This window comes from Pelodiscus sinensis, chromosome 1 (assembly GCF_052426305.1).
Source record: "Pelodiscus sinensis isolate ZL-2025 chromosome 1, ASM5242630v1, whole genome shotgun sequence".
Taxonomy (NCBI): Eukaryota; Metazoa; Chordata; order Testudines; family Trionychidae; genus Pelodiscus; species Pelodiscus sinensis.
The window spans coordinates 144,736,886-144,750,404 of record NC_143052.1 but is presented as its reverse complement, the minus strand read 5'-3'; the positions used below and the strand labels follow the sequence as shown (position 1 = coordinate 144,750,404).

The window sequence follows — 13,519 nt, the reverse complement described above, 5'->3', positions numbered from 1 at the left end:
TCAGTAATGGTAGTCTCGATGATGGCAATATTGGTCCTGATAATAACGTCTAGGTGAATAACCTGGTGAGTATCATCTTCTGGAGTCATGATGGCACGTAGAGGAGGAAGAGCATGTAGGTGACCTCGGAGAGCGAGATCGGTGCCTAGCATATGATGAACAGGAATGCCTGCAATATTGCTGAGGGGATGGTGAGTATTGTGGAGAACGCCTGTGATGTTGAGAGATAGGCGTGGTCCAGGTTTCTTGCTGAAGTGGCTTGGAAAATACAGAGGCTGGTGATAGTGGCTGGGGAGAGAAGACCACCGGGTTCTGGGCTTGGAGAGGGGGTTATTATCCTCTGATGCTTGTGCTTACCCTTTCCCTGAACCGGTGACTGGCTTGCCCCAGAACCACGATGACTCGGTGCCACAGCATGCCCTGTGAGAGGGTCTGGAGCGAGTCTGGTCGATGACTCAATTGCTCTTCGACGAGACTTGCTCGGTGCTGGCAGGATAGTCGGCGTCAATGATCCACTCAGCGATGGTGCCGAAGACGGTGCTGGGGACAACTGCTGTGAGCCTGGTGCCGGGGCAGTCGGTGCCGCAACCGCCAAAGCCGATGCCTGCGCCCCTGAGGCCGACAGAGGTGCGGACGGCACTGAGGAAGTCACAGTAGTCGGTGCCAAAGACTTTTCCTTGGCAGGAGCCGGGGCCAATTCAGGTCTTAGAAGCACCACCGGTGTCAATGCTGACCCCCTATGAAGGGAGGGGTTTGGCTCCGAGACACTATGGCTTGACTTATACCGTTCGGCATGCCGAAGTAACCTGATTCCTGAGGTACCTGGCTTATCACTCACACTCTTAGATGTAGACTATGAGCAGAGAGGCGACTTTTTGCCCATTGCTGGGGCCACAGACGTGGATGGCTTGGGCAACTCAGCGTCAGCAGGCTGGAGGGCTTTGCTGAAAAGGAGCAGTTTTAACCACACCTTGCAGTCCCGCCTGGCTCGGGCAGTCAGCTTTGTGCAGTATGGGCATTTTTGGGGGTATATGACCCTCGTCCAAGCACTTAATACACAGAGTGCCCGTTAGACGCTGGCATTGCGTCGCGGCACTGCGCACACTTTTTGAAGCTGGGGGAAGCCGGCATGATGAACTGAGGAGAAAAAAAATTTTTTTTTTTAAACTGACACGGGGTAACAAGTAATTAACTAACTAACTATGAACTATTAACTTACTAAACAAACTATTCTACAGATTTCGCTGAGAGGTTTGAGGAGAAAGAAGTTGCTCCGCCTGCGACCGTGAACAGTCAGGAGGAACTGGCAGAAGCCGGATTGCGCGCAAGCTCACAAACAGCATGAAAAGCACGTGCCGCCGCGCATGCGCAGTCCGACTGAACCACAGCTGATGACTCTCCAACCCGCGGCGCTGGGACCAGCCCGACACCTGCACCCTGGGGACACTACCGGAAGAAGAAAAGGAGGAATCAAAGTCTATAAATCAGTAAAAGCAGTGTCTGCCCAGGCTGTACACCTATCATCAGACCCCTTTTTTGACCCCTACACAGCACACCAACTAGGAACAAGTTTCTCTGATGGACAATTCCATTACTGTCCACCGTGGAGCTTTTTACACTTTCCTCTGAAGCAGATGGTTTTGGCTACTGTTAAGAGTCAGGACACAGGACTACGTGGACCAGTGTTCTGAAGCATAAGAAACATAAGTATCAATCACATGTTCATTATTTGACAGCATAGATGACCATATATGCATCCGTTCTGTTTGTCTGGTATCAAATGTTGCAGGAATCCTTTGCATCAGAGAGCCAGGGTACTGAGAAACAACTTAATGCACAATGCTGGCAATGTGCCACAAGACACCTATATTCCTTTGTTATTTCTGACAATATCAAATTCAATTCTTCCTTTCACACAGATGAATAGTTCTTGTGTGTTTGTTACTAAATGTGTTGGTTTTTTAAATATTTTTAAAGATTTATAATCATACTTATTTTTAAATAGGATTTAATAAAATGTTCAGAACAGCAATGGTTGAAAATCTAAGTAAAACAGTTCCCATCACAGCCTGCAACAACCACGATCACACTCTGCCCATTACCTCTTTAATTTTGTCTCGCTTCTCTCGGATGTCCTTATCAGTTGGGTCTGCACTGTTTATCCCTATGAGGTTTGGTACTGGTACAGGTGGGAGTGGCTTGCTGTCTTTCTTTTTCATCTCTTGGGCTACTTTGTTCTTTTCTGTTTGAATCTCCGCTCGAATCTCATCGCGAGATTTCTTCAGCTTCTCTTTTGCCTCCTCTAGAGCTTTTTCATGGTCTGCTCGGATCTTACTTCTCAGGCGTTCCTCTTCTTCTCTAAAGAAACAAATGCTAATCAGAGCCTGGTTTCATGAAGGAACCAACAATAGTGACAACCCTCCTTTAACAAGAAAAAGCCATATTCTGCACTGGCTTACTGTAGACAATTATATTGACTCAAACAGACTTTCACAGAAATATTTCAGTATAGAATTAGTCCCAGTTCTCAAACACATACTACACTGTATTTTGCCACAGCTCCAATAGTAAATCCAAGTCTTTCTTTACTGTAATATTTGTTCATGAACCATAAGAATGTTCATCTTTCTGGGGCAGTGACTGGTTATTGTAAATCATGTCTCAGTATTTTCCCTTGCCTTTTTATTCAACAATTTAAAAAGAAAAGGCCCATGTTCTCAATTTCATGTTCAGGCCTGACATGTTTTCATGAGTGCATCTCTCCTGATACACAGAACACACAGTTATGTTTAGGAATGACCAACTTTAAAAAAACACAGAACACACAGTTATGTTTAGGAATGACCAACTTTAAAAAAATACAAAGAGGGCTCTTCCCTTCCTTTTGCTCAACAAAGGGTTGAATCAACAATCTGTTTAATGAGCAACATAGCAAAACTACAGTCACCCAAGCCATTCAAGCAACATGGCCTGCACAAACTACAGCTCCCAGCACTGCACATCCCATCCTGATTTGAATGCCTTGTCATTAAAACCAAAGGTGGATCATTGTATCGTCAGAATTGTAGTTTTTGGAAGCAGCAAGGATACATTTGGACCTCTCACTTAAGGCCTTCCAGATTAGTTTTCATCCAACTATAAAGTGATTTAAAATTTTAAAGTCTCTATTTTGGTACTCTCTGGTCTGGAAAAACATCCATGGTCCAGCATGATTTTAGTTAAATCAGATGCCCAATTATTATGGGTGTGGCCAAGTTTCCCACAATCCGATAAAGTTTGTTTACAGCCAACAGTCCTGGTTCTCAGTGTTCTGTTATTTAGCTCTAATTTACTCCTAAATATTTTCTAAAAGCCCAGTAAGCAGTGGAAGTGTTAATAATGCTGCTAAACAACATTTACCTTCCATGTTTTGGCAAATTCTTTGGTTCGGCACCAGTCAGGTCCCAAGGTTGCCGGACTAGAGAGGCTGAACCTGTATTACAGTCTGCCTCCACTATCCAACAAATCACCTGCTTAGCCTTGTGAATAATCCAATCCTCCACAAATCCTGCCAAAATTAAATATAGATTCAGGTTGTTTACGTGCATACACTAGCAATAAAACCATAAAAATCCAGGATATCATTAGCCTAACCTTCACCCAACCTTTGCCACTAACAATCTTAATTTCACCTTCTTCCCATTACCTTACCTGCAGCCTACAATCCCACACAAAATGGGACAATGCAACATGTAGCATATAAAGCCTTGTCTCACTGTCTCCAACATCGGTCCCCCTAATTTATGCCACATTTTCCCTCATGCTTCCTCCACTCAATTCTGCTCTCTCATGCTCATCAACTCTAAGCTCCCTATGGTGCTGCTATTTGGTGTACTGAAAAATCAGAAATGGGATTAAATACAGGGTTTAGCTACATGGTGCAAGGTCACCATGCCAACCCCTGTATGACCACCAACAGCCACTGTCTTCATTCTTACTCACACACAGGTCAGGCACACAGATCAGGCACAAGATCATGCTGACTTCTGCACCTCTCCCCCTTCAGTTCTACCACTTTTAACGCTATGCCATTTTACTTTTCTACCCTGAGGGACTGCCACACTTCAGTCACCATTAGATACCTTCTAAAACCCTCTATTTTCCATCCCCCACATCTTAACCTATCCCAGATCTGACTTTTTCAAAGAGAAAAACCAACAAGAGCTAACACAACTCCCTACTTCCTGCCCCTTGCCGCCCCCCCCCCTTCCACTCCCCTCCTGCCACTAGTTTCAAGGTATCTTGTCGGACGTACTGTTCTGAACCATGCACCAGCCACAGTGACTATTCCATCCCAAATATATCTTCTCAGCATCAGTTAAAGTAGAACATTTTGGAAACAGCAGGAACAGATATTTTATATCCAAAAATATTAAAAGAATTCTCTGATAAACTCTCGAACCATTAAATATTGGGACACTGGTGAAAAGCATAGGCAAAAAACTAATGTTGTGCCAATATTTTAAAAGAGTAAATGGAATGATCCAGGAAACTACAGACCAGTTCATCTGACATAGGTTACAGGCAAAATCGTGGAAAGGTTAATATGAGACACAATTAGTAAACAAAAGACAGTAGCATAATTACTGCACGTCAACAAGGATTTATGGAAAACAGCTCTTGCCTAACATTTTTTGATGAAATTACAGGTTTTGTTTGATGAAGGTAACTGAATCCTGCAAACAGTTATAAGTAACAGGCTGAAGCTGGCAGCTAAGTGACAGACACAGTATTTGCTCTCAGTAAAAATCAATCATTGTGTCATGACAGTTAGAAATTAAAAGCAACACCAAACAGGCAGCTATGGAAAGATAGTTGTATGTCCATATGGTGTACAATCAAGCTATAGATAATTTAAGGAAAGGCACTCTCTTGCCCTCTCTGTACCTTTAGGAAGACAATAGCTAGCCTGATTCGCATTCCCACCCATCCACCAGCCATCTCACAGAAACAGTTTTGGGAAAATGCAGCCACTGATAATGTTAAATGATTAAACACCTCTCAAATTGTTTATTAAAAGTTTGCGCTAGTGTTAAGTCATAGAGAAGGTAAAACATAGTGCTGGATGCCACTCCACACCCAAATCCACAAACTTAACAGAATTCTCCTGCCAACCTACAGCTGGACTACTCCAAAGGTTAGGTTGATATATTGGTCTCTCTCGGGGTGTGGATTTTTCATTTCTCTGATAGACACAGCTATATGCAAGTAAATCCCTAATACAGACCAGACCAAAAGTAAAAAACTGGAACACTGGAAGTCCTGTGGTAAGTACCCAATATATCGCTGCACTCAAAAGTAGGGGAAAAAAGGCAAGCATAAAAATCTTCAAATACCTACGTAAAGTATTGGTATTGCATGATTTCTTTTAACATATTTAATAGTTTTTGTTTTGCTGCAGTAATTCAAGAAAAACAGGACAATGAATGAACTATAACAGTAATTAACTGTTAACAACTCAGGTTTTTTCTTCTTTGAGGCACTCACTTTTTATTCAGCTTATGTTTTTCCCTCAATAACCAATCCTGAAAACCTTTTCAGTATTTCTCACTCAGATTGATATGTTAAAGTGTTCATTTGCTGTTAGTGTTTTAGAATACTCTAGTTCAATTTGCCTAACCTTATTGTTTTTGTCCATATTGTTTATGTATGTTCAAAGTCACATGCCCATTTTTATTTTAACTCTCATTTGGCCTTTCCTTGTGTCACAGGAAAATTATTTTTGATCAGAACTATAATTATTTGTGATATTACACTTTGTTAAGTTTATTTTATGCTGTAATAACAATAAAGTAATTTTGTTTTAGATTTCAGGGGTAGCTTTGTTTGTAAATGCTCAAAATATGAGCGAACTCCACGCAGGGTAACATAATCCCTCTTTCCCAAAGGTTAAGTGTATGAATCCTCAGCCCTCGGACAAAGTCTAATCTTAGTTTATATACTTCTGGCAAAATTTACCAACTAAGGCATCAAAAATCTGAAAATTCATATTAAACAGTTAAAGAAAAGCCATAATATTACTAGTATTTTGCAAAATATTTTTGTTACTGGAATATTTTCTAAAAAATGTTAAATTAACAACTCAGAATTTCTAGGAATACAGATTTTCTCAGAAGTTTATACCTGAATAGACAGAAATATGCTTTACTTAAAAACAGCAGCTGAAAATTAATATGAAATGCACTATTGATTAAAGCGGTCATTTACTGAAACAGGCATTAACCTCAGATTGTACACTGTGCCAATCTGATTATTTGCAGCTACTGCAACAGGGACAGCACTGGCAACTGCTTTGGGTCAGCATAGGAATTCAAAAAACAGAACAATCGCTTATGCGTCTCAGGCATTAACTTCAGTAAAACAAATATTCTTGGACTGTTAAGCATTTTGCTCATACTGTGGGGCTGTCATCATAGATTATCAATATGCTACACAAACCAGTACCCAAGACTTGTTATTGCACAAGTATTAAGGAATACAGTAAAAAGAATGAATCAGTTAATTAATCAATACTAGTGGGCTATGCCCCCTGCTCGCTACGCTTGCCAACCCCCTTCTCATGGGGATAGGCAACCCCGGCTCTCGCCCTGGACACCGGGGAGGGCCAGGCTGCAGCCACGCCAATCTCAGGCCCTTTCTCCTCCCCCCCAAGCCCTGCCACTCCGGGCCTTTTTTCCTCTCTTGTCCCTTAACCCAAACCAACCCCGGGCCCTTTTTCCTCTCCCTCTACTCCAGCTGTGCTGGCCTGGGCGCTTTGTCTCCTCCCCCACCCATGGCCTAACAGGCCCTTTCTCTCCTCCATAACCCCATGCCAGGCCCAGCTCTCCACGTGACCACCAGAGAGGGCCAGGCTAGCAGTGGGTGGGGCTTGGCTCCATGTATGGGGCCTGAGAAGGGGCAGCACGCGCGGGGGTAGGGGGAGGCTTTATCCTCTCATGCCTACGCCCTCTGCCCCCCCACCAGTGGACACTGTGACTTGATGACATCACTTTGTAATCCCACAGGAAAAAATAACCAACTCCTGATTAGTTACTATACAGAAGTATATTTACAAGTATATTTTTCATTTTCCCTGCCAATAATTTTTTTGGGGGGGGGGGGGGGAGAACCTACATATATTAAACATATTAAAAGCTTACTCCACAGCGGCCCTTCAAAGTCTCTTTTTAAATGCCATGTCCAGGCATCTCAAATACTGGTAAAACTCACATGAATGATAGCAAGCCCCCATTATGGCTTGCTGCTTAGAAGTGCAAGCCAGACTGATCTAGCAATGTGATGCCATAGGGCCCATTAACACTGCCTGTGGAATAAATCAATGAACCAGAAAGCAAAAATGAAAGGTCACATCTAGGCTGCACAGTATGGTTGAGTATCTGGATTGTACATCAAATAAACACCATATACGTTGGAATTAGGGACATACATTTTTTTAAAAGCACTAACAGTGTAACTGATTGAAATTCAATGAGTTACACAGTTTAATGCTCTGCTGGCTGCCCACCAGACCGCTGGTGGCCCCATGGGAGTGTGCCAGGAGTTTAACTGGCAAAGTTAATCAATAAGCTAATGCTCATTGGTTAACCAGTTCAACTCTTTCATCCCTAGTGGGAAAGAGAGAATACTGTGTAGTTCAGAGGTGGGCAATAATTTTTGACTGGGGAGTCACTCCAAGAATTTGGGAAGAGGTTAAGGGCCGCCCTCTTCCATGATAATAATGGAGGGGGTGTAGAGTCTGGGATGGAGGTTAGATGCAGACGGGAGCTCGGGGTAAGGGAGGCAGTTGGGGTGAAGGAGGCAGTTGTGACCTGGGGCACTGGACTGGGTTGGACTGTGACCTAGGGCAGGGAATTGAGGTACAGGAGGGAGCAGGAGTTTGAGTTGTGGGCTAGAGCAGGTGGGGACTGTGATCTGGGGCAGGAGATTGGGGTGCAGGATCTGGGAAGGGCATGGGTGCAGGAGGAGGGCAGAGAATTTGGGTATGTGGAGCAGGGGGCAGAGTGGGAGAAGAGGGTTAAGGAAGGGAGGAGCTGGTTCCAGAAGCAGGCTCTGGCTAGGAGACTCACCAGCCAGCAGCCCGTTTCTGAATCAGCCTCCCTGCCTATCCACACAGGCTGCAGCCATGTGCTCTGAGAATAACTACAAGCCCCTTGTGTTTTGTGGCTGCCTGTTATTGAAATAGGCAGCAACCACTGGCCAATTTCTGGCCAGAAGCTGGCCAATGGGATTATCCTGGGAGCAGGAGCAACGCCTAAAGCTCTCTCCCCTCCAGGCTCAGTTTTTAAAGTGAAAAGGCCCCACAGCCACATTTGAGAGCTGCATGCAGGTGGGGCCTGCTTGGGGCTCCCCGCAGCATCTGCAGGCCAGATCCAGTAGCTTGGCAGGCCAGATCCAGCCCACAGATGGTATTTTGCCCAGGTCTGGTGTAGTTACACAATTATAACACAATTAGGGAGGGAAAGTATTCCCAAGTAATCCAGTTTAATTGGTGATTTATTCCTCAATTCAAAACTATAAATAGATTAATCAAAATCATACCCATACTCTAATGTGCGGAGCCCGTGATAATAAGTAACCCACGCTTTGGGTCAAAGCTATGTAATTATTCCCTAACTTTAAATATCTGTTGCTAAACTGAATCTACATTTATAAGTCTTTGTTAAAGCAAAATACAAAACATTTAATTCACAAGCAGGAAAAAACAATACAGCAGTTAATCGAATATAACACATTAAAACCATTTAGCTAGTGAAAGCAAATAAATGCAATTAGGAAACATCCAGCTGTGGCATTTAGATTTAAGATATTGTTGTAGATACAAACTTTGATAACTGTAGTAATGCTTATAATGTGTTGTAAGATAAAGTGTATATTAAAGGATTGGCAAAAGAAACAGGAAAGAAATAAGCACCGGAGGATTTACTCCACTATGTAATCAACACATTTGAAAATGATACATTTCCAAAGGTGTAAAGAGAGGGAACTGCAACTGGAGTACCTTAAAAATAGAAACCTGTAGGGCAGTGGTCTCCAACCTTTTTAACCACAAGATCACTTTTTCAATTTAAGTGCAATGTAAGATCTACCTCAAAGCCAAATATCTTTGCCCTGCTTCCTTCTCACCCCTTCTCTGAGGCCCCACACTGCTCCACCCCTTCTCCAAGGCCTCACCCTGATCACTCCATCCCCCTCAATTCACTGTCACCAGGCAGGGGTAAGCGGTTGGGATGCAGGCTCTGATCTTGGGCCAAAGGGTTCAGACTCTGGGAGGGGCTCCGAAGGCTTAGCCCAGGGCAGGGGGGATTGGAGTCTAGGAGAAGCGACGAGGAGTCCTGTGGCACCTTATAGACTAACTGAAGTGTAGGAGCATAAGCTTTCGTGGGCAAAGACCCACTTCGTCAGATGCATGTAGTGGAAATTTCCAGAGGCAGGAATAAATATGCAGGCCAGGATCAGGCTGGAGATGACCAGGTGGATCCAATCAAGGAGGATGAGGCCCACTTCTAGCAGCTGATCTGGAGGTGTGAATTCCAAGAGAATAGAAGCTGCTTTTGTAGTTAGCGAGCCATTCACAGTCTTTGTTTAATCCAGAGTTGATTGTGTCAAACTTAAAGATGAACTGTAGCTCAGCAGTTTCTCTTTGAAGTCTGGTCCTGAAGTTTTTTTGCTGCAGGATGGCTACTTTTAGATCTGCAATTGTGTGTCCAGGAAGATTGAAGTGTTCCCCTACAGGTTTTTGTATGTTGCCATTCCTAATATCAGATTTGTGTCCATTGATTCTTTTACGTAGGGACTGTCCTGTTTGGCCGATGTATATAGCAGTGGGGCATTGTTGGCACATGATGGCATATATTACGTTGGTGGATGTGCAGGAGAATGTACCAGTGACAGTATGGCTGATCTGGTTAGGTCCTGTGATGGTGTTGCTGGTGTATATATGTGGGCAGAGTTGGCACCGAGGTTTGTTGCAAGGATTGGTTCCTGAGTTCGAGTTATTATGGTGCGGTGTGTAGTTGCTGGTGAGAATATGCTTCAGGTTGGCGGGTTGTCTGTGGGCAAGGACCGGCCTACCTCCCAAGGCCTGTGAGAGCGAGGGATCATTGTCCAGGATGGGCTGAAGATCACTAATGATGCGTTGGAGAGGTTTTAGCTGGGGACTATAGGTGATGGCCAGTGGTGTTCTGTTGGTTTCTTTCTTGGGCTTGTCCACAGGACTCCTCGTCGCTTTTGCAGATTCAGACTAACACGGCTACCCCTCTGAGTCTAGGAGGGGTTTCAGAGTGTAAGCTCTGGCAAAGAGTTTGGATGCAGAGGCACTCATGTCTGGATCAGGAGGTTGGGTACAGGAGACATTTCAGGGCTGGGACAGGGGTTCAGGAAGCAGGCTCTGGCTGGGCACTACTTACCTGAGACAGTTTCCGGGTGGTGGAGCAGTGGAATTAAGGAAGGCTAACTCCTGCCCTCACCCTGCACCACTCCTAAAAGCAGCTGGCATGTACAGCAATGGCTCCGTGGCACCATGTGCTGCCCCTCATCTACAGGCACTGAGCCCACCGCTACTACTGGCCACAGTTTCCAGTTATTGATCAATGGGAGCTGCAGGAGTGGTGTCTGCAGGCAAGGACAGCATGTGGAGACCCCCTGCTCTTCCTTTCTCAGGGGCTGCAGGGACATGCCAGCCACTTCCAGGAGCAGCAATTACCACAGGGATAATTACAACAGCCATGACAGGTTAGGCTCCGTCCATATCCTTCTCTCTGTGTGGCGCGATAACATACAGAAATGGGGGGAGGAGGAACACCCTGACATCAGCGCCCCTCTCTTTTCCCTCCCACACCCTGCACAGCAAGCAGGAGACTCCCAAGGGGGGCAGCTCCAAGGCAGAGGGCAGGAGCAGCAGGACAGTGGGCAGAGAGGCAATTTAAGTGCCAGCACTTGATAGCTTCCCAGTCAAACAAGTCAGGATCACCTGTGAGAGACTCCAAGATCTATCGCTAGATCCTGATCTACTGGTTGGTGACTACTGCTGTAGGGGAACATTTTACCTTGCCTGGGCACTCAAACATAGATTTAAAAGTAGCCATTCTTCTACAAAGGAATTTCACCGACAGTTACAGAGAGTGTGGAATTGACATTCATGTGCAGATTTGACAGTTTCTCTGGGCTTGAAAATAAAACATGAACTGGATGTCATATTATAAAGCCAGTCTTTCCTCCATGTGACACCTCATTTTTACATCAAAAGCTAAGTATGGGACACTTCCAGCCCACTTAATTAGCTTTATTAGCACCAGTCCTACAGTTGACAGGGGGACTTTTCCCCCCTTTCTTTTTCTGTTATAAAATACGGGGTTTCTGTTATTCCTCTGCAGCTCATCATCTGATAAAGTGTTTTGAACACGAAAGCTCATGACACTATAGATATATATTTGTTAGTCTCTAAGATGCCACAGGACTACTAATTTTTGAAGTTGCAGACTAACATGGCTACCCCTCTGAGACTTAAAAACAATGCTTTAAGAAAGACAGACATGTGTGCAGCCTATTTATTTTAAAATATCCTTTTCTTTTTCTTATACTTTCTTCCTGCTTAAAAAAATGAACAAAGCATTCTGCAGGGAACAAAAAGACAGCAGAACTGTGTGCTGCCTTCCTGGAATGATAATACAGAACTCTAAAAAGCTGAATGGGATTATGAAAATGTCAGCAAGGCTCCACCAGTTATGATAGAGTGGGCGCAAATGATACTGCCGATGATGACACTCTGCAGATTACTGACAGACTCAAACATCCTTCTTGTCCCACAAAGCACAGAAGACGGACAACAGATTTAAAAAAAAAAAAGTTAAAACACAAGAGAAAAAGAACGAGAAACATATGTGAAAATGCAAGAACAGAACAGAAAACGTCAAAGAAGCATGGCAGAGGAAATTGTGGTTCTAAAAAGCATGTCACTTTTTTCAGGCAATAGGTGAATTTTTGAAGACAAATGCTGGTGTAAGTAGTAGTAGTGTGTTATAATTCTATTCATTTGTGCTTAAACACGTTAACAGTGAGTATTTCTTTGTTTTGGTGCTTGGTTTTTTGAAGCAAAAGGGCTATGTTAAGATTACTCCATTTTAAAAAAATGTTTAGTTTTAGAAATATAGGGTTCTCATGTATTTAATCCTCACTGAATCCTCATTACTGACCACATTCTTTCCTGTGATGAAGCCATGTTTAGAAATAACAAGTGTTTAACTTTTCATGACATTTTAAACTTGGGGTGCTAAACTATGGTACATAAGCTTGATGTTCCATCAATATTTTAAGATGGCACATAACCCAATAAAGTTTTTGAACCACTGATTAAAACTTAAGACTTCCACTCCTAGCTTTTTCATGGTGTTGAAAGAGAAGATAGCTAATGCACCACATTTACCTTAGGCACTGCATCACCGCTAGACCACTTAGAACAGGAAATATTATGCCACATTCCACCCTTCCTAAATTGAAGAAGGATTAATCAGCCCCATGTAAGAAGTCCTCACTAGAATCTGCTTTTCCAGGAAAGCCCAAGATTTTTTCAAAGAAAAGACAGTCAACTTGCAGGTCTCCCTAAGAAAACCATTGCTGACAAGAGACCTGCAATCTGAAGCTGTGCAAGTGTAGACTGGACATAAATAAAAGTTACTTACTTGCAACTGGAATTCTTTGAGATAACTCTGAAAATTAAAACATACACTGTGTTGCCTGATGGCAATTTATAATAGAACCTTCTGCAAGCCATGCTTGCTGGAGTACACATATGCCACCTCCTACTCTTCCTATCGGTGTCTGGAAATTATCTGAAGGTGAGGCGGCACTGGGCCATCTACCACCTCACTTTCTTCTACCAATAATCCAGAAGACCCTAACAGACCTCTTTGAAAGAAAAGAAGTATGAATATGCAATCATTTCAAATAACTTCAGTTACAATTAATCTTTCATTTTTATTTTGAGCTGTGAATATTCCTACTTATGGTTAGTTCAACAAGCAATGCTAAAAAAATCCCAGAGGTGGGAAGAGTCCTAATTAAATAATGATTGTAACACCGCTCTACCAAATTTGGCATCTGCTCTAGCAGTGTGATCCAACACATAATATTTAGCGAACATATGCATCAACTTCCAAGTAGCAGCCTTGCACATCTTTAATAAGCAATCTTTAAGTGAAACTAAAGATGCTTACAGATCCAAAAGAATAAGGCCATATAGCAGGCAGCTCAGGAAATTCAACTAACTCCTAACACTGCACAATGCACACAGGGGATAGGCGGGGCTGCTCCAGCCCAAACTGGCCAGTCATGCCGCAGGCTGCTCTGGCCAGGTCAGGCCAGGCCGAGCTTGCTGCACTGTGTCACAGGCTGGGTCCTACTTCAGATAGGCTAGGCCCACTGTACCACCGGCAGGTGCTGCTCCGACCGGGCCAGGTCACCAGTTAATCGGTTATGGAATGCT

The 13,519-nt window shown here is 43.7% G+C and overlaps 1 protein-coding gene across 4 annotated transcripts in view; it reads right to left on the bottom strand.

Moving 5' to 3' along the window:
* Nucleotides 1-13,519, bottom strand: part of MAN1A2 (mannosidase alpha class 1A member 2) — a 234,973-nt gene that overhangs the window by 183,215 nt on the left and 38,239 nt on the right. For 3 of the 4 annotated variants that reach the window (XM_006135741.5, XM_075904629.2, XM_089772094.1), the window contains one exon: nt 2,103-2,358. In XM_006135741.5, coding sequence (XP_006135803.3) covers nt 2,103-2,358 — 256 coding nt within the window. Of the gene's footprint in view, nt 1-2,102; nt 2,359-3,399; nt 3,548-13,519 lie in introns of all 4 variants that reach the window. The other variant, XM_089772090.1, reaches the window with a different exon arrangement.